The sequence below is a fragment of the Thunnus thynnus genome, chromosome 1, assembly GCF_963924715.1.
Source record: "Thunnus thynnus chromosome 1, fThuThy2.1, whole genome shotgun sequence".
Classification (NCBI taxonomy): Eukaryota; Metazoa; Chordata; class Actinopteri; order Scombriformes; family Scombridae; genus Thunnus; species Thunnus thynnus.
This window is the reverse complement of record NC_089517.1, coordinates 18,553,826-18,581,668: the sequence shown is the minus strand read 5'-3', so window position 1 is coordinate 18,581,668 and position 27,843 is coordinate 18,553,826. Positions and strand designations below refer to the sequence as shown.

Genomic DNA, 27,843 nt, shown 5'->3' with positions numbered 1-27,843 from the left:
GCTGTCTCTTTTGAAACGACTGTTTATCTGCAGCATGTATGATAACTGTGTCTGGACACTAATTAACTGCTAAATAGACCACAATTAGATGCTATATTTCTATAGCAAAAAATCTGCAGAAAAAAAGCAAGAAGATTTTTTAATAAAAACAACGCATTTTATGTTTACCCAAACTGTACCAGGCACTGATGGAGCAGCATCACTCCCCCTCGCTCTCTCTCAATGTCTCTCTCTCTCTCTTTCTCTCTCTCTCCCTGACACACACACGCACGCGCGTGCGTGTGCACGTGCATCAATACAACCTTACGTGCATATGCGCGCTCTCCCCCTTCTCTCTCTATCACGCACAGTCAGACTGGCAGGCGGACCGGTGTCACACACACACACACACACACACACACACACACACACACACACACACACACACACACACACACACACACTTTCGCTTTTGTGTTTTGTCAGAATTAATGAGAAAAGTTCCCTTGCCCTAGGGGTAATTAGTGTCCTTGGAGTTAAATAAGCTAATACTTAGACACCTCTGGCACAAGCAATTATGTTTGTGTATTGAATAATTGATTCAAAGAGGGGGGAAGGGCTGCTAATCAGATCTGAGCATAATGAATTGATTTAATTAACAGGGGAATCCGAGGGTCTGTGGAAACTGCGCGCATTTATTCAGTAGCAGCAGAGGCGAGCGCGGCACATAAACTGGGAGAGAGGCGGCGTGAGTTTGCTTTCAGCAGTTGTCAGATTTGCAATTGGATTTGTTTGAATATAGTTGCCGTTTCGGAGCAAATGAGAACGAGAAAGAGAGAATATTAACAGCGAGGAAGAGCTCAGCCGTTCAGTCTGAGCGTCTGATCCGTCTCTGTGTGTATGCACCGTTACAGATAGGCGACACTAGATTTATATCGCTTTTCATTGTTTTGCCTTTTTTTTATTCGCATGGAATTCATCAAGAGCAACCAACGCTGTTTGATCGCTATTTATTTGCATTACAGTTCAGTCCGGATAGGGGGATCTCGCCGCGTATATCACGGTATTCCGCGTATGAATTATTATTGATAGGAGGAGAGAGAGAAAAAAAAACGTGCAGACGGCAATTCATCTTTCCAGGGTTTTTGGTGTATCGAGGCGTAGTCTAGTCAACCGCGCGTTTCAAAGCCATTTCCAGGAGAAGCTCTGAGCAGACCGAGCGGTGCAGCCTGCTGGAGCCGAGGACGGATCGCCCGGGGAAGGACTCCTCGTTCCTCAGGACGATGGTGTTGGACAAGGAAGAGGGTGAGTAACATCTCCGACCGTAGGATGCAATAACCCGGGGAGTAACACGGCAAACTACTGACATTTTACACGTTAAGTGTTTCCCCATCGCCCCGGACCCTGCGCACCCGCAGCCTCCGCTTTATACGGGCTCTCCAACCCCATTTACTCCCGACAGGGTCCGTATTTTCGCGAAGGGACTTGAATATTGTGATTTCCTTGTGTACCCTGAAGTTGAGGTGCACTTACACACATATCCATGCACTGCCAAACTGCAGTTTACTTCAGAGGAGTTGCATGTTTTTTTTTAGACTAGATTTGTCTGTAGCGTTTTGATGTGTAACCCGGAGTTTGAGGATACTCCACAGACGCTGTGGCTCCTCTTTTCTTTCCTCCTCTTAAGTGCTTTTTGCGTCTGTGAAGTTAGCGAGGCAGCCTTTGACATCACCACGGGATGGGAGATGACAGCAGAGTGCTTTTAACTTGATTGCAAATTATGGATAGCGCCGTGCAACGTTCACTCACTTTCCATCCAAATAGGCCTACTTGCATTACTTATCTATTTCAATGTATTTAGGTTAATGGGTGAGGCAATCTAATTAATTTTAATTTAAATCAAACTCGCCTCTAATGACGTCCCATTTTGGATTAAACTGATGTTGAGACGTGCAGTGCATTATACAGTACAGGTTTAAATGGTGCTCAGTGTGATGTATGTGCATTAACATCTATTAACATAGCATGGTAATAATATTCAGATGGACGCCATGTACAGCACTAAAAGGCATTATGAAGCTGAAATGAAGTTATTCTCTGCTGTTTTTCTTTCTTATGACACTTTTTAAAGAGTCTGCTGAAGGTTGTTTTGCTGTCAAAATAGACCACCTGCTGACATGCACTATGACAACCTCCACAAATCATAAAAGACATTTTTTTTGTGTGTGTGTTATTTCCCAAATTACCGTATATAGCTTTTGCACATTTGGAGGAGGGCTCCTCCTCCAAAAGTAATGGATGCATTTGTAGCCCATTATTTATGTTTGAAAATGGATATTTCATCTCTTAGCAGAGCATCCTTTCACTTACACATCTAAAAACCAATAAAAGGTTTGCGGCAGAGACATAAATTGGTCTGTCTGGCTGAATCCATGTTGTGCTGCTAATGTACCCAAATTAACTCAACTGTAAATTGTCTCCTTTGGATGTCTGTCCAGCTAAAAGTTCCCTATATGATTCATGATTCAGATTGCTTTTAACAGTTATTGGCTAAGCAATATGGTAAATGTACAAGGTGATGCAAATGGCATTAGTGGGAAAGGATGCACAGGAGCATGTAATGCAGTCAATACTACATTAACTACTGATGCCCAATTACAGAACCAGGGAGAGTGGCTTTTAGGAGCATTAGGACTTGCAGAAAAGCTGAGATCACCTGCTGCTCATTGCCTAAAAGCTTCACCCTTTATTTGCTGGACCCGACCAGCAGCTCCAGTATTTTGGCCAGGTTGTCAACAGAGCTGCTCGGATCTGGTCTCATTCACTGTGGTGCCTCTTAGCGTTTATTGGCTCTAAAGTTATAGGCTTGTCAATTCAACCTTCTTGTCTAATGTATCCACTTAGTGCCTGCACAAATAAATGTGTGTGTATGTGGAGAGAGAGGTGTGGGTCGTTGTTTTGGGTGGCCACATGGGTGCATGTGTATGATTACTGTCTGTTTCTCTTGATTGATTCACTATTATGCCTGTGTGTGTGTGTGTGTGAGTGTGTGTGTTTGTGTTTGTATGTGCTGCTTAAGTGTTCATATTTTAGTCCTTATGTGACCTGTAAAGCAGACCATCATTGCGTCTGGTCCCGTGTTCGAAGCCTGCGATCCTAGTTGGCAACAAAGTCAGGCTGCCTGTTTGGCAGACAGTGTTTTTGAACTCTGACTTCTCTTAGAAAAGTCTGCACCAATTTGCACTACAAAAGCAATAACCAGAAATGAATCTGTTCACTCCCTTATCTGAGCTCCATTGAGAAAATCTTTCATACTATATCAATCTATTAAAAGTCATGCATTGAAAATACATTTTCAGACAGGCTGCTCTTATATTTTCCTTATAAACTTCATAGGATCAAACCTAAAATATTTCTTATGTTGCGTATGTGGTGACCTGCTCATATTGTCTGTCCTGTCCATCACAATTTACACGCATATTGTAAACTAATCACCGTTTTAGAGATATGGTGCAGTCATTAACTTATGATATACACTATCTGGTAAAGCACTGAGTCTGACAGCACGGAGCAGGACTGTTAAAGGAATAGAGGCACTGCTTCATGAAATGACCTAATATGCAGGTCATAGTAATGAACAGCAACACATGTACCAAAATATTCTGTCAACATTTTTATTTTACCCTGCCATACGAAGGTTCCTATTTGCGTCTAATTTGAGAGGAAAAAGCAACTCAGCCATTCTCTCTCCATCTTCGAACCAACTGCAGGAGAAGAAAGTGTGTCCACGCTGCATAAAGCATGTTTTTGCTGAACATTCAACACAGCTGTATACTCTAAAGACTCTAAAGCAGAAGAAAAATCCTCCAGCTACTGATACATTTCTGGTTACCTTTGCTTGTTAATTTACAGTCCTGTTATCATCCTGTCCAGTGAAATTTGTACATTCATAAAGCATGTGATTGAAAAGCAATGCTTCAAATGAATACAGACTGGTGATCTGTCGACTGCTGTAATAAAACTTGGGCTTCAGGCTCCGATTTTTATTTTGAAATAATAAGAATTGCTTCATTCTTTACCGGTGTTACCATGGTAATACTGTCTTGTAGCGATGTTATATTGATTTAGAAAGTGGACAGTAATATTTCTTTTCTGTTATTTGGTTTCTGAGGGTTGATTTCTAATTTCCAGCTGGAGATTACTTTTATATATTCCTTAAGTCTTTTCACTTTTCCAAAGGAATGCAATTTGCTCTCTTGTATTTGCTATTTTCTCAGCTTATTGGTTTGCTCTTACTTCAAAATTAAACTTGCCCATTTCAAATATTGAAATTACGTCTGGTTTTTGTGCTCTGGGCCCTGAACAATATTACAAACACATTGCTTCGTTTGATATTTCTTTAAGTCACTACCGTTTTTCATGAAGCTTTATTGCAGGCACCTGTATTGCCTTTGCTGTACTTTTCCAATTTTGTCTCAAACATACTGTAGATTGTCAGAAGACAGTTTTATATAATATATATATAATAGTTACTAGGAGTGTAACAAATGAATGCTGCTTTATATGCATACACACAGCAAAATAGCACCAAAACATACAGTATGCCTTCAGTGTTTTCACCATCCATGATATACTAAAGCTGTTCTCATTATTCCTTTTAACTGCTTAGGAAATCACACTTGTACCATTTTGAGCAGCAAGTGTTTAATTCCATCTTACAAATGCAGAATTCTCACTGGAGATAATTTCATCTGTCACCACTAAACCTCTAGATCCCTATCAGTCCTGATCGCTTCACATCTACGAGTGTGCGAGATGTGTATCATTTTCCATAATCTTAGTGGAATTCAAAGGGACCGAATTGAGACTTAAGAGACACGTGTTACCGAGCTCGCCCACCTGCATTCGATGTAAATGGCTGCACTCATCAGTGTGGCGCACAAACTCAATTATGCACTCTCGAGCTGTGAGAGCATCCCGTTTATTATTGCCAGAGGCCGCATGTTAGCCATGTTATCATAAAAATTCTCACAACAAGATCTGGCTATCACATGTATCACAAGGAACGGCTGATCCTTGTGATACATGTTCAATGTCCGACCCTGTGTTTTTATTCACTGCAAATGATTTTCTCTCAGCGTCAAGAAGAATTTCTGCTATGTTGTCGAGTTGTGTGTGAGAATAGTGAAGGTTGCGGCATAAAGAGGTAGAGGTGTCACACTGAAAATGATATGAACAAGTAAGAAACTCAAAGCCGCAAGGGTCATTTCAGACGTTGCAATGAAACCTTTGACAAAATCCACAGTTATGCTGACACAGTGAGATGAATTGTTACTTTAAACCACCTTGGAAAAACCTAACGTCTTACCGGTAGCTGTGAGACAAATGCAGACATGCTCAGAAGTAATGTTGATAATGCACATGCAGAGAACTGTTCTCAGCGGCAAAAAATAAACCCCACTAGCGTCTGATGGTTGTGCCGATATAAAACCATTGTGATATTTGTCGACACCTGGTAGTCCAGCATTACAGATAATGGCTCGCCACATATTAAATATATTGTTAGTTATTCATCAGTTTGAACCTGTTGGAAGCAGGTTTCACTGTCACTTGTCCCTGAGTATCTCAAGCTGCTGTTGACTACACTAATGTTGATATGGGAAAAAATTCTTCCTGCATTGGTGCCTTTATAAACACACACGCACACACTTCCTGCTACATCTCATCACTTTTTTTTTCTCCACAAAGTTATTTGTTCACCTGTTTACCTATTGCACACTCTCTGTTTTGACTTGTTTGGCATTCTGAAGCACTCTGTAAAGCGTATTCTTTTCTCTCTGGAAAATCATTTCTCCTTCATTCTGTTATCATAGCCTTAGCAAAGAAGACAGGAGAGATGGGGAAAGGAGAGAGACATGCAGCAAAGATTTGAGATTAGCAGAGGTCAAAATTAATGTCACGACTATGTTTCTTCGGCAACTGAGTGCTACTGTTAAGATGCACAGAAAATTTTAACTGAAGAAAAACTTTATATGGTACTTGTAGTAAAATAACATCACCTGTTACACTGTTAGTCCACTGAAGCACTTTATAAGTTAAGTTTCAATGAAAATCAAAACTCTGCAGGGTTAATGTCATGCATTTAATATGTAAATTACATACTTTTATGTGTAATAATGTGCACGCAATGAAATTATGAGGAAATTGTCTCACAAATTCATTCACATACTATGCTACGATACTCTCCATGCTTCTATATTGCAAGGTAAAAAAGGGGGAAAAAAGACATTTTAAAGGTTTTTAGACTGCCAAAGAAACATGAATGTTCATATGTCTTTGATTAGAGCATTATTCATGTGTAGACTGAATCTCAAACTGTAATTACACTGATGTCACTTAACGCTTTCTTGTTACTTGAAGCAAACATACAGAAATGCTATTATTCGCTCAGTATTAAACAGGTCTTATTTAATCCATCTTGATGCATATTTGTTAAAGGCAAGGGTGTCCTCTTTATGAGCGTACATATGTATTGTTTGTAAGTGTATGCTATGAACATGTTATTCTGGTGGGGAGCCCCAGGTAAACTGTGTATGTGCGTTTTTTGGGGGGTATGGATAATGGTAAAAACTGTGTAATACTGTATAAAATGATGGAGTTTTGAATTTCTGATTTATATGTAAACATGTGAATCAGTGTTACTTTTGGTTCACAGCAGCAGTTGACAATTTTCACATACATCCATGTGCTTGTAAGTCCTGTAAAACAGATGTTGTTTAGTTTGAGTAGCACTGACATATGTTAAACATGAACACCTGCAGAAATAATGCTGTATTACTGTAATAAAATAGTTTCAGAAGGAGAAGTCATTTATACAAACTGACCGGCTGTATTCTCCTTACAGTGCACACAACACAGTGCTGGCAGAAATTCTTGCCAGCGTCATATTTTCCATTTGCCAGAGCCCCGATCCTTACCTATTTCTCATTATCCAATTACTGTAGCTCCCACCATTCTTTAAGTGCTGTTGCTGAGAATTCCTCATGTGTTTTCAGCCTTGCTTGTGTAAGTGTGTGGCTCTGAGGATGGCAGTGTTGGACGGTCAGTAAAAGACACTTTGTTCTTGGGGGATGTAAGGAGCAGCACAGCCTCTAGGGGCTGCTAGCAGGGCTTTTAGACTTTCAGACTTGTTTCACTGTAAATGTCTTTCAGACACCACACTGCTCTATTGTATTCCCATTGCTATATTCAGTTTTCGGCAGGTTGAGTGTCACAAAGTAGCTTTGCTCTTAAGTGAGATCCTTTTTGCATCTCAAACAAAGATGCATTATAACTTTTCTTTCTCACCAGAGGCTCATTTTTCTTCTTCTTATTTGCATTCTCAGTCAGGGGATGAAGATGCTGTTCAGTGTCATAACACATGTGCACTTTACAGCAGTTAACCTATAAGTTGTTTTAATGTTACTGCACAACTGATACTTTGTAGAGATATACATTGTAGCTGTTCTGTCTTCATGCATACATACAGTATACTCTGTAGTTCTAATACAACTTGAAATGACCTTTACAAGGCTATTTTTGGCAAAAACAAAAATATCATATGCACTTATTTAGGTCAAACATAACAAATTTAAAAGCCTCCTTAGAGATGCTCTTTAGTACAAGTATCCCGAGTAATGGGGGACAGAGGCTTCACACTTTCTTTAGATATTACAGCTATCTTGTTGGTAAATAGAAAAGCCTGGGGTGCCTTCTCTTAAATAAAAGCCAACTTGCTGAGAACTAATCTCTTATTGGATGACCTTCAGTAAATCAAATCTTAAATAGCTAATTAAAGACTCTGATTAAGGGGGGTAGTTCTTTCACTGTTAAAGCTAGTAGATTAGGGTTTGGATATTGAAGTTGCTGATTTAATCAGTGCTTAACTATGATGTTTGCAACTACAAATTCAGGGGCAAATAACATCTACTGTATACACACATTCCCACTGAGCTCAGCATTAACTTAAACTTGTTTCTAAGACATTGGATCCCCCCCCCCCCCCCCCCCCCCACGCCCCTCCTCCCATTCACACCTCTATCATATCATTTTATTTCATTTCATTTGACCAGTTGTCTCAAGTTGAATTGCCATTTGACTTTAGCCAGTAAGAATTACTCCTTGTGGAAAAAGTCTGTCTATTATGAGGTAATATAAAACTATTAAATGGAATTCATTATAAGCAAGCCATCTTCATAATCAACCATCAGCCAATGTCATAAAATTTTACTCTCCAAGACTAACTTGCCATCCAACATGACATCACGCCCAGTCTGCATGAGGACCCCCCTAACTGTGCACCCAACCAACCTCTCTCATTATTTACCCCATCAGGTGTGGGACTAGGTGCTTGAATGACATTAGAGGCCCGTGCTGCCAAATAACTGCCCCCTGTGGGGAATTTGCATTATTCAAGATTAAAGAGCCTCACACGGTGCACCACAGTATGGTGTTCCTTCTTCCCCTCCATTTTCAACACACTGAGGACCCTGAATGGCACACCTGTCTCCTGGCATATCCTTTGAAATAATAAGTGTGCAGTAATTGCTGGGGAGTGGGGAGGATTTTGTACATCACTTCCTGACCTCATGAGTGACACAAACTTTAGAAGGCTACATTTATTCTTCTCTAAATGCATTTTTAATGTGGACTAAAAAGTGTTTGTGCATTATTCTGTTTCCGAATGGCGGAAAGTGGCTATGACAGGTCTAATAGCTTGATTTTTTTTTTTTTTTTTTTGTCAGGAATCATGAAGTGGCACATAAGATTGCCTCTTCTATCTAAGTCTAAAAGAAGTTTTAGAATAGATTGATTTTCCCTTTATTCGATTTCAAATGAACACTAAAAGTGTCAGTTGATCTTACAACTTCTGTATGAGGACTGAAGATGAAGATGCATTCGCCCTTTTGGTTATTGACAGCTTGCACTTAAATGAAAAATGGTAAAATGGCAGGTTTCAAGATCAGATCAACAGAAGACAAAGCCTAACATTACGCCCACATTTGATATGGCTTGATCCAATACCAAATCTTCTCCTTGCTCTGACAACACTGACAGTTCATCAGTCCTCCTTTTTTTTTAAAGGTTTTCACGTTGTTTATTTGGGGTAACCCAGCACGATAAAACCACGACTGTGTGGTGTCTTTTCTCCCTCTTCTCATTCATCTTATTCCCTCACTCTCATTTTCTCACCCCATCTCTCCCTCTCTCACTCTGTTTCTTGCTGTTGACAGCTTACCTTGCAGAGCTCTAATCTCACCCTACTACTGAGCAACCAAGTGTTGGAACAAGTCGCCTTCTGTAATAATTTGGAAACTCTGCCAGTTTCATGTCTTTAAAAAAAAGCAGCAATGAATTTAATTAGAAAGCTGTTGCATATCTCTGTGATACATTTCTTTTAATTAACCCCATGTGAATAAATTAAAAATAATAGGGGGCTGAAAAGTGTGGAAAAAACACCCTAATGAAGTTTTCCGTTAATTGGGATGGAGTCTGCAGCCAAACCACAGTGAGTAGTGAGCACCAGGAGCTAACAATGCCTTCTGTAAGCCTCAGAAAAAGGCCCAGGGCCTTCGTGCTGACTTCAAGTGTAAGAAATGCACCTCTGACGTGATGGAAATGACCGTGGGCTGGGAGAAAAGGCAGTCCTGTTCCAGGCTGCTCTGCTGAGACTCCCCATGCCGCGCTTGAAGCCGGGCCAGTGTTATTGCAGCCTTAATGCGGCTGACTCATTTGGAGCGGATCAGGAGTAATTATGGTAGGGAAAGTGGCTGCCGACCGTGGGGGTCAGGACACTTGTAACATGTGAAAAGAGCAATTATTCCAGGAGACAAAACCCTCCCTTATCCCAGGCAGTGCCAGGGTCAATGCAAGGGACGGCTGGGCTCCGTTTCACCAGGGCTTATTAGCCACAGCAAGCTGCAAAGTTTGAGAGAGTGCATCTTGTTAATGAACAGTCCCCTCCTCATCCGCACCAGCCCTGTCTGCTCTCTCTCTCCCACTTACTGTGGGTGTTAATTATGTCATAATCATAGCATGCATACAGTCCCAGAGATCACCCCACAGACCCCAGCATTCATACACAACCATCTGGAAATGTAGCATGCCTTACAGTAACATAGAAGGCTCTTACAGAAAACTATAAGAAAACACCTTTAGTATGAATGTAATATTGACTTGGGCCCTGTAAGAAACTACCTAATTTGAGAATGTGTGTGTCAGTGTGTTTCTCTCAGTGAGTGAGTGAGTGAGTGTGTGTGTGTCTGTGTTCATGCATATCTTTTCCTTTACTCCATGCATATGATCCAAATAAGGATGGGAACATGAATCACACAGTGAATCAGTGGTCTTTATTTTGCTTATCATTCAGAATACACTCATCAGTCGGCTTTCAACTGGCATGTGTATTCCAGCTGATATTATTACCAGATGTCTTGTATTTTGTCTTGGCAATAGAGAAACGTGTCTATGGGCTCAATTACAGCAATGACGGAAGCTGAATGAAAGGGGCTGATTCATGCACACAATGGCAAGACATCTGCATGAGATCCCCATTAACCTCAGTGGCAGACACCTTGGCCCAGGGACAAATTTTACTTGGGATTGACATGACCACAGCATTCACAGTGGTGGCAGAAACCTTAAAGAGTTGGGTTTAAAGCAAGTCTCTGTTGCTTCTAAACTGCACACGCACTGAGGAAACCAATATAGACATTTATGATTTTACACTGCTCTATATTGTTCTCCCTGTTTCTATAATATAATATAATATAATATAATATAATATAATATAATATAATATAATATAATATAATATAATATAATATAATTCAGATTTATTTAAGATGATTCATTCATTCAGTTATGCAGGGTTGATGTGTGATAGTTTGGTAACTTCATGCAGCAGTTTATAGATTCATCGTAGGTCATTATGGTTAGTTGATGTCTTGTGCAGGAGTGCTTTGAATTAAGAGAAGGTGATGGTAAAGATGATGATGACAGATGCACTTGTTTCAACTAAACGCAATCATTTGGTAATGTAGTATCTAATTTCTCTGAGCATCCCAGTCTGTGCATTTACCATGCTGGTGCCTAACACTCTTGTTTGCTGCAGCTGGGAGGAGGAATTATAGGGGCCCCTGAGAGGAGGCCCACCCATGGCCAACTTCCACCTCCTTGAAAGCCCGCCTCCCTCCCCATGTGTCAGGAAGGCTGAGTGATTCTCATCAAGATCCTTTACCTCCCCATGAACTAGCAAAGTCTGCGTCACACCATGGCATCGGTTCTTTTAATTGATCAAAAGGCATTTAACAAAACACAGAATCAGATGCAACTGTCCCTTCTGCTATTAAGGGCGAGCGCCTGTGAGAGCAGATGTTCCACTGGGATCATGCGTGTACTAGGAGGATACTGTGACTTTGTGCGTAAATTACATTTCAGTTTAGTTGCATGCACATTGATGCACATAAAAATACAGCTAAAAGAATTAGTCGATCGACAGTAAAGTGGTCAGCTGCTACTTTGATCATTTCAGTTCAGTCATCAAAAATGCCAAACATTTGTTGGTTCCGGCTTCTCACTTGAGGATTTGCAGATTTTTTTGCCATATATGATTGTAAATTCAATAATTTGGGGTTGTGGACTGTTGGTCAGACAAAACAAATCAACTGAAAATGTCACCTTAGACTCTTAGAAATTGTGATGGGCATTTTTTGGTCTTATTTTGGGGGGGGGGGGGGGGGGCATTTCATAGACTATACGATTAATCTAGAAAATAATCAGCATACATAAAAACTATGTAATTGGAACATAGAAGAAATACAGACAGTATCACTGGCAATTTTATGATTATGATGATGAGGATGATGATTATTTCCTGGTTTTGTATCCACAGCAGTTGATGCCAAAGCAATAACCAATCTTCCTTTATTCTGCATGACATGACACAGCATGGCTGATTGCTCCAGGATTCATAGGAAACCCATGCAGCATATATCTTTGCACCTGCTCATTCGCTCATTCAAAAAACAACCAAACATTTTGGTGATAACAATAGAGAAAAGGGTTTTAGAGCAAATCATCTTTCTTGTCACGCATTCCTTGTCCAGTCTGAGGAAATGTGGGTCTTGCCATGTCTATGTGATAATTATATTTCTCTACTTTCAAATGTTTCCTTTAGTGCTCCAAAAAGCGCATTTTCTTTTAAAACCTTAAATATATCAAAAAGGTTAGCAGAGTGATGTGATTTTTTGATAGCTGTAAAGACGGAAGTCTAAATAGGGTAACACAGAAATTGGATGCTATCTCTATAATGGAAAATACATGCTCTGACAGACTGCTTGGGCTGAGAAACTGTACATATTCTTGAAAGATACAATCTTAAAGAAAGTAGATGGATGGAAGAAGAGAGAGATGACAGGCCTTTACACACACTACTAATGGCAAATTAAATTCCTTCTCAGGAAGGATATTTGGCAGGACAAGTGCTGTCTCTCCACTTTGAGGGGTAAAATACATCCCTTGTTGGAGAACGAATTGTGATGTGGAGAGGCATGCTTTTGGTGACATCAAATGACACTGGAAGGTCAGTGGCACTTGTATCTGTTAAATGGATTGGATTAAGTGGAGGCTGCCTCCTAGTCTGCTACTTCCTTTCATAATGCAGCTTTTCTTCCTGGGAGGTGGCAAGCATGGGAGGTTCTGTTCAACTCCACAGTTTCACATTGCGCCGAGAGCGGTGACAGGTGCAAGAAAATGTCTCATGGCATTAAGGGAATTGAAAAGACATTTACTTTACACAATCTTTTTTTTTCTGTCACTGCTCTTTGTTTAGTAGGTTTGAGCTACTACTTGGTACACTACTATTAAAGCTGTTTTCCAGGTGCTGCTTTTGTAGAAGGCATCAAACCCGTGTTTGTTCCCTGCAATGGCTTCAAGGAAGAGGCATCAGTTCAATGTGCATACTGGTTTCCTGGCAGACATTAGACGTTCCTCTTCTGAGACATCTCTCTCTAGTCAGGCCTGAAGGACCAGAACATATGCATGAAGGAATGAATGTGAGACTAACTGAAAACAGAACCTCGGCTGCATTAAAACATAGTGTGTTGTCACTTTGATGATGCTGAGCAGGGTTTAAAACAAAGTACACATCCAACAGGGGGGTGAGCAGCATACAGTAATTGCAGGATAGGTTAAGCTTTGGCCTTTTCAAATGTGATGTAAAACACACGTGATATGTTTAAGGAGTGTGTGGCGGGTGGTGGTCTCAACCAGTTAGGAGTAGTTCTCTGGAGGTGGGGGAACGACCTTTTTGTATAATTAGTTTTCTTATTTAAAGCAAAGATTTTGAGTAGAATAACTAATTAGGTGTCATAAAAGGCAAATTAAAGATTCTTGTGATCCCAAGGGAATTGCAGAAACTCCTTTCTTTTTCTTTGCACAAGCTCAGAAGTACATACACATACACATGTACATAGAAACACACACAGGCATTTTCGCTCTCCTCATTAAGACTTTTTAGTTCTGTAGAAGCCTGTCAGGCGAGCACTGTTGGCATACCTGCAGAGAGCTCCCCTAACAAGCCATGAAATGCAGGTAGAAGAGTCCGCCCTTAGCCAGTGTGGCTTGAATTTGAAGCTTTTTAGCTTCATTTACACTGAACATTGGTATTTATAGCAGGTTTTGTGATCCTAATGTGCCAGCTTCAAGGGGCCTGTTTTGGTGAGGGAGGGAGGTGAGGGAGCTGGAGGGCAGGCAGAACACTAATTGATGGCTCCCATCACCAGAACTGGACCAATTAGCCTCTCCTTTCCACTTCTGATAAAGAAATAAGACGGCTCAACACCACTGGAGCACTTACTGACATATAAACCAAAGCTATAAATTTGACTAACAAGCTCTCCTATTTCTTTCACCTCTTTTTTAAAAGGGGAAATGCTAATTATATTACATTCATAGAATTATTGATGTAAGGATGGCCAAAAATTGCAGAGCAAATCTGGATCCAATAAGGTACTTTGTGAGTCCATTTGTGTATGCGGATGTGTGTGTGTGTGTGTCTGTGTGCATGCATGTGAGAAACAGAGAGAGAGAGAAAATATGTTTTCCTTTTCCAAAGAAGTCCTTTGAAAAGTGGTGTAAGGTTTTTGTGAAAGAGAACAAACTTGACAGGCTTAGCGGAGAAAAACAGTGCACAGAGTGAAGCGGTCCCCTGTCACCAGCTGAGGTTGCGTTTATTACTGAGCAAACCGCAGAAGTAACTGTTAAAATTGCAGATCCAACTACAGAATGACCCTATTCACACTTAACATTAACAGCTACAGAATACACTGTTACAACCTGCATTTGATCCGGACACAATGCACCTGCACACATCTCTAAAGTGCACCAGTTAAACAGTGACATTTCATATAAAACGCTGTATAACATCTTCATCGTCTTTAAAATAGGCCTTTATAGATACCCACACACACAAAATACTGGCCTGACCCCCTGTGATGCAGAGTGTCCAGGGGTTTTTTTTGTTTTGTTTTGTTTTTTTGAGAGAGAGAGAGAGAGAGAGAGAGAAATGTGTTTTGAAAGAGAGTGGCAAGTGGCATCCACTGTGTGTTCTTTTAGACAGATCAATAGCTCAGTGTGTGAGAGAGTGTCTTAAGAGCTGTTGTCTTGTGCTTTCAGCTGTGGCAGACCTGTTAGTGCTACAGAGGGGAGCTGCACGCCCCTGCCTCTGTACCAGCAGTGGCCTGAGGGGGGCTTTTAGTCCAAACACAAATGTCAACCACACATAGACTATTAGTGTTTAGTGCAGTTATTAAATGGACTTTATTTGTCCTTTAGGAGGGTAAAAGGCGCACTTAAAGGGGACCTGCGTGACAGCAGGGCAATTTGCGAGTTTGGTAAGTTAGGCTCGCTCGTTGCAGACACATGAGTACAGATAAGTGTAAAAGGAGGAAAGGCTGTAATGCTCTGAGTAGGGAACACTGTGTGTGTATGTGTGTGTGTGTGCGTTTGTGGTTTGTGTGTGCACATGTGTGTGCGTGAGTTTGTGTCTGTGTGTTTCCCTGTGTGTGTGTGTATGTATGAAAACACAGAGAGTGAGTGTATGCTAAAAGGCACTTAGGCCATAACATATCTCACTGGGGTCTGGTAGCAACGTTTTTGTGGTCAGAGGCTTTTTAAAAGGTTAATGTTAATCTATACCAAACAAAGCCCATGAGGAGCTTTTACAGCTGTGGACAGTTGAGTGAAATGGGCTTTGATGAAATGGTAGGTAACCAACGTACTACATGGCACACTCACAGTAAACAAAATAAACATTGTGTCTTGTATCCTCAGAAATACACAAGACATGCCCCTTACTCTGAAGCCTGCTGCAAGCAGTCATGTAACTTTTGTATTACAGCATGTTCTAAGTGGAACAAGTACGTCAGGGCTTTGTAGTCCAATGTGACCTGTGTGCCTATCTACATGGAAGAATGTTTTCTTTAATGCATATGAAGCAGGTAGGCAGTGTGCTGTGGCCGTGCGCGAGGCCAGGCTTAGACGCCTCGAGAAGCAGCCGGCTTATCAAAAAGAGAACATGAAAAGTCACTCGTGTTCCTGGGCCGTAAATCACGCATGGCTGTTTGTCTCCTTATCACTACAGGTGTGCCGATGCTCTCCGTCCAGCCCAAAGGGAAACAGAAGGGGTGTGCTGGCTGCAATCGCAAGATTAAAGACCGCTACCTGCTCAAGGCCCTGGACAAATACTGGCATGAGGACTGTCTCAAATGTGCCTGCTGTGACTGCCGCCTGGGGGAGGTGGGCTCCACCCTCTATACGAAAGCCAACCTCATCCTCTGTCGCAGGGACTACCTGAGGCAAGAAAAGACACACAGTCACCTCTCCACTCACAAGAAACACAAAAACCATGCCATTGCAAGGGCCGTGTGACATGAAGGAGTGAAGGTTTTTCTTTACCTTCTAGTGCCACTTTGCTTCGGTTTTTCAGTGTTTAAGTTGTGTGGCTCCCATTCATAGAAACACATCTACAATTCATCTAAATCACTGCAAAGACTCCTCCGTGTTATAATTACATGATAGCAAAACCCGATATGTAGACAGTTTGCCGTCATTTTATTTTGCAGTATGCGTACAGCAGAAAGTAATACTACTTGGAGACAGTTCACAAGAGAATAGCATAGGCAGAAAATAAACATTTTAGGGCATTTTTGGAGCAATTCATCTCCTTATTTGTAATCCTTAAAGAAATTTACATTCTGTATAACTTATGAAGATTCTTGTACAACTATCAAGACATGAATCATGCTGTCATGACATTTCTGACGTTTTCAGCACTACAGTTTAATTAGAGAGTAAGGATTGGCATACATTTTTATAAGAGGTTGTTTTGATAGGACACATAATTTAACATCTGAATTTTAATGTTCACATGAAAAAATTCTATAATAGTAACCTGTTTCGGATTTTGACTTGTGACTAGTGTTATTGATTGCTAAAAAAATACAAATTTTCCATACAACTATTAGTTTGATAGTATTGATAGAGATTCTATGACGTCACAATGAGAGACAAAAGAGACAGTAATTTTTTTTTTTAAACTTTATTACTTTTTGAAGTGATAAACATACAACTCACAGAATTGGCCAGATGAACCTTGCAGTGTGTGCTTAATTTCTTCTAACCTCATATAATATAAGATATTCCTGATCCACTGTGTACGAGATGGAGGAATTGTCTTTCCATTTCTGTTTGTACTGAGAAGATGTATACCCATTAAGCTAAAAGCCATTATTTCTGTGGTGTGAAGTTAATACGATTACGTGTAATTTTTGCTTTTCATCGCACAGTTTTTTTTTTTCATAATTACATCTTTTATTCTGTGTTTACATGAACACAGAAGACTTCTGTCATGGAGTAGACTAGGTCTCAGTTGTACCAGAGCTGTAGGCTGTACCTCCAGGCAGGCATGTTGCTTCACCAGTGTCTTTGGCTCTGTTCCCCCCCCCCGTTCCCCCTCCTTCAGATGTCCCCTGCCATCTGCTTGTTAAATTAAACATGACCATTTCCCGGGCGTTAAGTCACATTCCCAATGAGATCCTACCATTTATCTGAGAGGGAACCCCCCTGGGGCCGACTTAGGGATGCCGGTGCCCTAGGCCCCCCTCCTAAAACTCCCTGTCCTGTACTGTCCTCCCCCTCTCCCTTTCTCCATTCCCCTTCTGCCTACTCGTCTCTCCACTCCCTCATTGATATCTCCAGCTTGCTGCTACTCACTGGGTTTGGATCCGTTCATTACTCTGATTTAGAGGAACACATTTAAAACAGCAGACATCGTTTCAATCACTATTAAAATTCAAAGTAAAGAGAACCATAAGCCACTCCGTTATCTTCCTACCTCACTCATGGATCTCACATTTCACTCACATCTCAGCTTTTCCTCTGACCCAGAAGGAGCCTGCAGTCCACTTGAGAGGCGCTTAGGGACGTTTCGTTGAGATAGACCATTACCATCCATCAGTTCCCACCCACAGTTAATGCTTTTAAGATGCAGTGAGAGGTCCACTAAGACCCAGTGTTGCCCCCAGAAGGGGCAGATGGTGCATATGAGGTAATAATAAATGGGCAAATGACCAAGAGAAGGCAAAAATGATGAAGCGCAGAGACTTTCACTTGGTAAAATACATCTGCTGAAAAGACAGCAACCCCAACCCCCAAGCCATAAGTGCCTAACTGGCACAGTGACGGGAAAAGGAAAAGCTTTCTCGCACATTAGACCAGTAAGATGTAGAGGTCAGAGATGGGATGAAAATCAGAGAGTGACATATGAAATAAAGAGTTAGGAATACTAAAATAAGAATGAAAAAAAGAAGATGAGGAGAGAGCTTTCTGTGCACCTCTGTTGCCCCAGATTGCCTAATGAAATCCATCCCACTCGCCTGCTCTTCAGCCTGCGACAAATGCAGAACACTTAATGGCTAGAGATGCTTGAGATGAATTCTATTATGGAACAAATTAAAAACCTTGCCTTGCGTGTAGAGAAGAGGCAGTTTGAGAGACCAGAGCATTTGAAAGTAGGTGATGCAGTCTCCGTCCTGCGCCAGTTTCCTTTTCGTTCCTTCTGTGTAGTAAGACTCCCCTCACCTGCAGTAATGAAGTTAAATCTGTGCACTGAATTAGCCTCCTGCACTTCATTAAAGACACACGGGTGGATCAAACACACTTTGGTTATTTCCCAGGGTTTGGAACCCTGCCATGCTCACATTAATTATTATAGGAGCTCCATCTGTGATTGTCCTTCAGTGGCATTAGCAACTTATTGAATGCACTCACGCTTTCTTGAATCTTCAACACACAAACACTAAAAATGTACACACACTTTAGCCTGTGTCCTCTTCTGCCCTCCAAACCATTGCACTAACAAAAAGTCCAGAATTTCTAATCATCCTGACATCAATTTCTCTGTACTGAGGGTGTTTTTTTTAGCAACTTAGCCACACTCTTTCATTACAAATGAGAATAATAGATTAATTAGGCGTTTCCTTTTGTCTAGGGCCCAGGATCGTATGACTTCACCAGAGGGTTGACAATCTAGTCATGGTGTGATCATCAGGACTAAGATCATTTAATCTTCTACTTCATATATTAGAGAGGACATAATAGTCATCCACTTATCAAAAGGGGGTAAAATTAACTGTAAGAGAAAAACGTTTTCAAGATAATGAACATTATAAGTTATCCACAAACTGGCGAAATAGCAGGGGGAAGATGATAGCTCCATCTGGATGTGATTGTTTTTCAAATCTGTCCTCTCCTCACTACTTTAATAACTAAAACAGTTGCTCTTCCTCTCTGGGCAAAATAGATCTGAACATAAAAGTTTACACTTTCAAAAAGACACAACTGTTGAAGGTCAGAACATGTGATGCATGCATTAACAACTTTCCCTTTTATGAAATCTGACAAAACCTGCGTAGACTGGGAAGTCTCAAAGAGCTCAGAGAACAGGTACCGTAGAAAACTTCAAGAGCCACAGCCCAATCTGAGGGAAGTAATGCAGAGAGGCACTGTAGGAGCTTTAAGGGTTTGAAGTTGGCAAAGCAGCAAGTTGAAAGGACTAAAGAAGGCCCTCTTTTCTCTAAAGACCCATTGTAATAACTCAATAACAGAGGAAGGAGAGTTGAGTTTCTTACACTTTTTACTGCTGTCCAACTCTGCCCCAACAACAGCACACAAAGTTAAAACTGTTACTGAATAAGAACTCTTTTTAGAGATTTTAGAGTATGACATGTTCTGTACGGTATTTCCTCCTGTTTTCAAGATTATAAGAAATAGAGATTAGGCAGGCAAACTAAAAATAAACATTTTTTTATTTCCAAATAAAAACCATTTATTTCCAAATAAAACAGTATGCATTTATGACTATTGATCCTTATTAATTCAGTAAATATAACACAGCAGACAATGGAGTGTTTAGGTCAGTATGCTTATGAATTTAATAAATAATATATTTACAGAAAAAAATTACATTTATAACAGTAGACCTGAAGGAAATACTTTTATGTCAGGGGTCATTTAATATCTGAACACAGATTGTTAAATTTGAAAGTTCCTCAACACTCACTCACATTAAAGCTGTCCAATAAATAGCCAGTCTGCTTTCACTTTCACTGCGTTATCCTGTTCAGAAAGCCATGCCAGAATGTCTCACAGGTTGTGGGGAGCAATCCAAACCAGCACTTCTAACCATCTAATCTGTTTAAATTAACCACAGAAGCGTCTATTTTAAAATGGGACTTTTTAGGCTTCAAGCCCTGCTACAATGCCAATGATTGATCGACAAAGCCTGATGGGCCCAGTGTATTATGAGAGGCTATCAACAGTACTCTCTTATTTTCCAGAAAGTCATCATTCACATGCTATTAAAATAGAAGCACTAAAAACTGTGTTGATGTTGAATTTTTTCCCACTTTCCTTTTGAGAATATTGATTTATTTAATCCAAATGACCAGGGAAATTGAAGTGCATGAGCCACTGCACTCTTACAATACATGACATGTGTCAGAACAATACGTGGGAATTCTGCAGAAAATAGTCCATTCAAACAAAAAAAATCTATTATGAATGAAACGAATTAATGTTTTTCAAAAGGTAATCTGCAATTTATGTTCTTTGAAGGCTGTGTTTCAGTGCTGCGAAGCATATCGAATTTAAAGTAAAAAAAAAAAAACGACTGGAGCAACTGTATTAACAGTTTTCTTGTGTGTTTATATTCAAATTATTGTACATACTTTGTATGGTTACATGATTACAGTGAGAAAAATCTTCATAAGCTAATTGGCTATCCTGATCCTTCAGCTTGTGTAGATGATATTAGCTTTTTAGATTTTTAATCAGAGTATTTTCCATACTTTTGCACAAGATAAAGGTGGTAACTAACCTGGTCAGTCCATTCATGTGTTCGCTTCTGCCTTGCCTAATTTTTGTTTGACTCTAATTTTCTATATTCTCTCAGCTGACATCAAAACCTGTGACCTTTAAATTTTGCACTTGATCGTGTTTTGATGTGAAACATTCATTGCTCACTATGTGTAGTTTCCCTTCAGCTGTTACTCATGAGACCGCTAGAGTGGTGGCTCTCATAGCTTTTAGCTTCATAGGAAAGGGAAGAAAAGAGTGTAATGTGTTTGAACATTACTCTCAGTCTCTAATCTCCTCTTAGCACGAGAGGCCCAATTAAGTCGTATGCTGATGCCATGTTATAACCCAGACACATCAATTGTTGGTGGAAGAACTGTGCGAATAGCACACAGTCACATCCAGTGAAATTTCTTCATTCCAGTAAGAAATTTCTGGAAGATGGATGCAAAGCCTTTCTGAGCCAGCAGCAGAAACATTTTGTCTCCTGTTTAGGTATCTACTGTATTCAAAAATACTACTAAGTATTTTTTGTATTTCATTGTTTCTCAACTGGGGGTCCGCAGACCCCTAGTAGTCTGTGGTGTAATTGCAAGGGGTCTGTGAAATAATAAAATATATATTTTAAGAAGATCCTATGGCCTTTACAAAGATACCGTATTTCCTCAGATAGGGATTGGGGCCTTTATTTACCTCAACTGCAGAAGGTACTATGCCTTTATTTGAAACAGGCTTGTATTAGAGGCAGGCCTTTATTTCTAATTCCCTCTGTTTGATAAGTATAATTGGTCTTATATTAGTACGAAGTCTCGTTTTAATCACAGACTGTGAAAAAATAATGGACGTAGTTACCGTGATATCACCCATTGTTTTGTGGACTCTCGTTTTGAAGTCTCAACTTTGCCATTTTGGCCGTCGCCATCTTGGATATTTGGTGGAGGGGGGGGCCACACATTTCTCCGTTCTGTATTTCTCTGTTTTGTGTCTTCAGGTTATGCAACTTTGGAGCTAACCCCCTTTACTTTTCCAGCATTTGGGGAAACAACAGACGTGACTTTTTAGCATTTATTAAGCGACAAACTGTAGTCTGTACTGTACATTTACTGCCAGACTGACAACTTACTACTAACCTTTTCCTCTGCCCTGCTCGCATCCACCGTCACTTCTCTGCCCCTCGCTCTATCCCATATTGGATGTTCATTGGATGTTCATGAATGGATATTCATTCGGATGTCAAATATTAAAAAATATTTTTGGGGGGGCTGGCAGGGGTTCTCGTTGTTTCAATATGGAGAAACACAGATTCAGTAAATGTTCAGTAAACGTTGAGTACAGTTAGACCCTGCAGTCTCCATTAGGTTGGGCGAGTTCAAAGTTGTGAAAACAACGGGGGTGTTTTGAATACACACAATCACGCTGTATTGAAGAAAACTTCAAACTAGCAATTAAGACCATGACCTTGTTAGGAAAATGTTTACTGAGGAAATAAATCAAGTGAGAAGTAGGGTCATTTTCCCATAGACTTCTATACATTCAGACTTTTTTTTGGAGCAAGTGGAGTTGCCCCCTGCTGGCCATTAGAAAGAATGCGGCTTTAAGGCACTTCCACATTGGCTTCACTTTTCAGACCCGGAACTACCCGCTTGGTTTTGATCCACTCCTGTTTGCCTCGTTAAAGTTACTGCATTACGCCATTAATACAAACTCAACACTTCGGCATATAGCTTAATATATATATAACTTAAAATGTAACTGCAAACAACCAAACAAACACAAAGAAGAACTGTTTTTCACCATAGCACTAGCAATATGGAGAAATGGCTAAAACTAAACAAACAGCCGTCTGTTTTGAACAACAGTCCACATGAGAAGAAAACCAAGACAGAGAGCAAAGAGGCAATATAAAGAGGATTACATCATGTTCATGTTGATTGCGCCTACGTATGCTGTTTTATGCAGTTGTTATTACAATAAAGTAGGTTTTCCGTACAATTAGCCTCATGCAATTTCTGCTTCTGTCAAACTGTTTTGTTGCCTGGGTCCAGACCTTTGAATCCGCCCACCCCACCAAGTCGAATTGACTGACATCAGACAAATTGTTTTGGAGTTGAGAAAGGTTGAAGACCACTGTTGTAAGCTAACAGCCTCAACACACATACACAAAGGGTTTATTACCTTGGCGGCTTGTCTGCTGCATGCTCTCTGTCTGAGTTCCTGAGGATCCTCAAACATCCTTAAAGGGGAACTCCACCAATTTTACACACAAAGGTCAGTTTACTCGTTATGTGTGGTACTACTCAAACTGGTGATGTCACTGTGATATCAGTGACATCACCATCTGTGACATTATCAAACTGGGGGGCACGGAGTTTGAAAGATGTGGGTGTTTACCCAGGCAGGGTCTGCAGGCTTTCTGTTTTTGTTGTATCAAGCTCAAGCTGAGATAACCCTGGTGACATCATGAGGGTTATGTATGTATGAAATTTCTTATTTCATCTGTTTTCAGTGCAACTGCTAAAACAAATATTGTAAACATAAAATATAAATAAATGTAAATATATAAAACATAAATATTTTGTTTTTGTATTTTAGTAGCATTGCTTTTATTCTCCTGGATTGATAAAAATAATTCTTAAAAGTTAATCAAAATACCCTGTGTTTCTGCAGGACTGTTTAAATGCAGTGTACAGTACCTACAGTAGGTTGGGAGGTGTCTGTCAACAGCTGCAGAGATGGGATGCTGAAAAAATGTTTCATAAGAAAGGGAAGAAGAGATTACACCCACAGTATTTGGGTTATTTTTTGGAGACACTTTATAACTAAAAGGTAAAATATGAGCCACAGGTGTCACACACTCCTTTGACTGAAGGTGGAACTCAGTGTAGGAAGCAAGCTGGGCCTCCCCCACCAAGCGTTTTCACAACCTGTATGTATCAAGTGAGCACCATGTCCACAGCCCAGCGGGGTGTAATGGAGATGGGTTAGAATAATCCTACGAGCTGTTATGGGTGTGTGCATGTCAGACTCTGTAAGTGGCCGAGGCTCTCTAGGCTCTTTTATAGCTTTGGTTCCCTGAGGGGAAAGAGAAAGACATCACGACTGTATGTGACCCCTCATTACAGTTAGAGCTCAGGTGTGGTACAATCTGGAGCAGTCTCTGCCATTGTCATGATGACACTGGTTCCTCAAGCTGAGAAGGTGGGAGGCAGTAAGTTACACCCCAAGACGAAAGCTTTTTGGTGTAAGGTGAACACTAGGGAAGAGAATTAATTAATCAAAATTACAAAAACAAAAAATCAGGGTCGCCAAAATTTGTTTGCTGCAAATAATGTAATAGAAACAGTTTGTTTCTGGAGCAGTGATATTTGGACTGAATGTGTGTATGTAATCCTTTTTTTGGTAACACTTTATTTTAAATCCCCCTATTTAGCATTTATAAGTAGCATATAAATATTTAATAAATGTTTATAACACACTATAATGTAGTTATAAGTTATAAGGACAAGTGTTAATTAATGTACAATATTTGTCAACAACTATAACTTCCCCTTAAAAGCCAGATTTTATATTATTACAACTGTTGTCTTGTGTTTTACTATTGTCATTCATTATCTTATGGGTGCCCACAGGAGGAATTATAGTTTTTGACAAATGCATTAATTAACACTTGTATCTGCAAGTGTTTACAGTAAATGTGTCTCTACAGTATGTGGAAAAAAAAACAAATTCTTTATGTTACAGAGTGCCATATTGTCTTGTCTGCTGTATGAGAACATGCAGTATTTTACTGAAACAGTAAGCAGTTGTAACAATGTCTCTGTTTAACACCCTGTGAATCCCTCTCATGGAACATAACAGCCATTCTCCCTCCGTTTCTGTCTCTCCTGCTCCTCTGAGGCAGTGGCCCCTAATTAGAAGCAGGGCTGCTGGATAGACGTTTTCTTTAACAAGGTGAAAGCAACTGAATGGGACTAGCCTAAACGAGGCCGAATATCAACGCTGTGACTCTTCTGTCTGAGCCCTACAAGTTTGGGGAAAAGCATTTAACATATTGTTGGAATGGCAATCTGCTGTTGCCTTATCTCCTCTTGTAAAGCTGTGAAACGCTCCTTCTCCTCCTGCAGAATATATAAATCTTTCTGTGCTTCAGAATCTCCAAATTAAACATAGAAGGCAGGCGCTCGGAAAATGAAAATGTAAATCTGACTGGGAGAAGCATTGAGGTCCCTTTGAAGACAAAAGAGATCTACACCAGTGCTTCCTTGCTCTGTTTGTGACCTTTATCATTTGGCTCCAGTCTAATAAACAGTTGCCTAAACAAGCAGCAGCAAGGTTTGAGTTGTGAGTCTGAGAAACATTTAGTTAACTCTCCAAGGTTACATCTCCAATCATTCTGTTCTCTGAATGAAAAAGGAAGATGGAGCAAGAGAGAGAAGGGATTGAGTGTGAATCCTTGTAACAGAAATCTTTTGAACTTATGACTTCATTATAGAACGCAGCCTCTTGTGTAAAATCCAGCTGGCTTTGGTTGGGGATAGCCACATTAGGTATTTTAGATTTGAAAGAAAGAAAACTTTCAACAGCTCAAATGGTTTACCTCAGACTTGTTTTTGTTGTTTTTGCAACGTGCAAAGGGGGAATTCTTTGAAGAAGGAGATTAAAACCATGTGATCATTTTAATTAGATCATTAGCCAAGAATTAAGATCTATTTTTGTAACTCTCATTAACAAAAATACCAAGTGGGTGCCAAGAAAGATTTGTGCATTACATTCAATGTATTTTGATTCTGCCATGTTTTCTCTTCCATTGCAGCATTTTTTTTTTCTGCTATTGTCCTTGCTGTCAGTACGTTTTTGTTTACTCTTTTATTGCATCAAGGTAAAGGGAAGGTGGGTTAATCTCCGTCTGTGCTCTCTGTCTTTCAGGCTCTTTGGTACAACGGGGAACTGTGCAGCCTGCAGTAAACTGATCCCAGCCTTTGAAATGGTGATGAGAGCCAGAGATAATGTTTACCATTTGGACTGTTTTGCCTGTCAGCTTTGTAACCAGAGGTAAGAATAGAAATCATAACTGCATAACAACATAGCCTTTTTTTTGTTAAAATGGCCAATAGCTTAAATATTAGAATCTGCTGAAATATAGCTCTCTTTTAAGGTGCAACAGAGTACATCTGTCTGATTACATTATTGCAGACTGCAGTTTGGAAGTGTGAAAAAAAAAAACCTAAATTTTTGGGGCATGTGGATTGTCTTGTAAGAATAAAGGTTGCTGTGTTGCATTTGTAATGCTCTGCTAATTATTTTCTATTGTGACACTCTGCCAGCAGTTTAGCAGTTTGTCCTTGTTTGTGGCTAGATCTGTAAATCTTTTAAGCCAGAGGATGTAAAATGAGCTCTTACGTTTTCAAGGAGGTAGCTGGGAGCTACAAAAATAAAGTCTATTCCAGAGGTGTGTTGCTGCATAAGGGAGTGAAATGGTGTTTCCCTAGTGATAGGAATTATTATAAAATTGGAGCGAGCACAAAGCCTATGGTATGATATACATAGAATATGACATACCCAAATATTGCTTTTTCCCATTAATATACTGTTGGTAATGGCACCACTCTGGGAGCACAACGTCCTTTGCATGCTTGTCAGGGGTGCTGTGACCCTGTTCTTCCACACAGCACAAGCCCATTAACCTTCTGCAGGCCAGATTCAGTTACCATAGTGAACACCTGCTGTAAGGGAATTATGACTGCAGTCTCTCTTCTCAGCTGGCAGACATGAAGCCAGGTCTCATCTGGCACAGTATTGCCATGGCCGTGACTGTTTTACCAGCCTGGCACATTACTAAAGCCAAGCTACGCTCGACTATATTCTTATCTTCACTCCCCTTCAGTCACATTATGGAGCTTTCTCCACTGTGTCACACAAACAAACAGCAGCATAGAGAATAACATCAGTGGGGCAGGCTGCTATGTGTTATTTTTCCTCTTCAATTGACTCTGAGACTTTAGAGGAAAAACATTCTTGAGCAGTGGAACCAAATTGGTGTGTGAAAAGCTCACCCCGTGGCAGAGTTTCCTTGGAAACTCTTGTGGTGCCAGCGCCTTTTTTGCCAGGCCGAGGAGAGCTGACCTGCCTTTCGTTGGGCGCCAGTGCTCCTGTCTGCTTGCTTTGAAATGATAGGGTTTTAATCTACTTTTATTCGAAGCCACACATTTATGATGACTATCAAAAGCAGGCTTTGAATCTGACAGGGCGTAGTGTCAGTGTGCATCAGGTAAAATGTCTTGAGCCAAATGTGTGCAATCAAACAAAATCATCATTACCTGCTGATCTTAAATGCATTTTCACTGCCAGAGCAGAGCAGAGGCAGCCAGTCAACACACACACCACTTTGTCATAATGCCAACACTAATCGTCTTTGTGTTTTTAACAACAGTTTTGCCTTTGTTTTTCTCTGCCAACAGGTTTTGCGTGGGAGACAAGTTTTTCCTAAAAAACAACATGATTTTGTGTCAAATGGACTATGAGGAGGGCCAGCTGAATGGGAGCTTTGAGACACAGGTTCAATAGTTGGAACCTCGTGGCAGCAACATTCGGCTCCACACTTTACACACAAGATGGATGTTCTGCTGCACTTGGAAAAAGACAAGCATCTGTCTGCTTGCCTGCAATACTTTTTAAGACCCCTTTATCAGTCCCTAAGGACTCTTGTAAATGTTCAACTTTTTGCCCCTCCCACACCCCAACACTGAGCAGTTACAAATTTTGATGTACAGTTGTGCCTGCTTAGCTGAGCACTGTATTGCTTGTATGTTTTGTGAAATTTGTTTCAGGTTTGTTTTCTTTTCCTTTTAGAAATGGTTCATTGGAGGGTATGTACAGTCTGTTTTCTCTGTATATATAAACTGGAACATTTATTTTATGAAATGTAATGCAATTTTATTACTAGTGTGAATTAAAGATTCTTAAATGTTCATAGTGAGTTTTTTCTCTTGTACCAAAACCAAAGTTGTTGGAGGAGGTTGGCCCATGTGTTGATATGTAATCATGTCTCCAAAACTGCAATGCTATAAAAAGCCTTGCAAGAGAAAATATATTTGAAGTCCTTCTTTAAAACATGATGCAACAAAACAAGTTTTATTACATTTTACAGAGTTCTGATGGAATTAGAGATGCTGTTTAAAATGAACTAAATAAGATTTTATTTGGAATAAAAGAATGCTTCTCCAAACTGTGTTGTTGTGGACTTGCAGGTGTCATGAAAGGGAGTGAGTTAAGCTGAGCTGCTCTCTGTGATTCATGCTTCACTAATTGCCATCTGATTATGAGGGTGAATTGACCTGGAAATGAAATGCAACAGCAACTAAATTAGAGAGAAAATGAATGCTCATTGAGTTTGAGCGCATTCAAACTCAT

At 40.2% G+C, this 27,843-nt stretch overlaps 1 protein-coding gene and 1 long non-coding RNA gene across 2 annotated transcripts in view; one reads left to right on the top strand and one right to left on the bottom strand.

The window, feature by feature from the left end:
- The first annotated feature begins 404 nt into the window (after positions 1–404).
- lmo1 (LIM domain only 1) lies at positions 405–27,401 on the top strand. Its single transcript, XM_067588370.1, has 4 exons — positions 405–1,284; positions 15,662–15,875; positions 25,360–25,485; positions 26,892–27,401. Exons 1-4 carry the CDS (start codon positions 1,263–1,265, stop codon positions 26,995–26,997), a joined length of 468 nt encoding a protein of 155 aa, XP_067444471.1. The 5' UTR covers positions 405–1,262; the 3' UTR covers positions 26,998–27,401.
- The window catches only part of LOC137182099 (uncharacterized), a 42,754-nt gene continuing 30,695 nt past the window's right edge, over positions 15,785–27,843 (bottom strand). Inside the window, exon 3 of the long non-coding RNA XR_010928246.1 lies at positions 15,785–15,870. This is a non-coding gene — a long non-coding RNA (uncharacterized lncRNA). The remainder of the gene's footprint in view (positions 15,871–27,843) is intronic.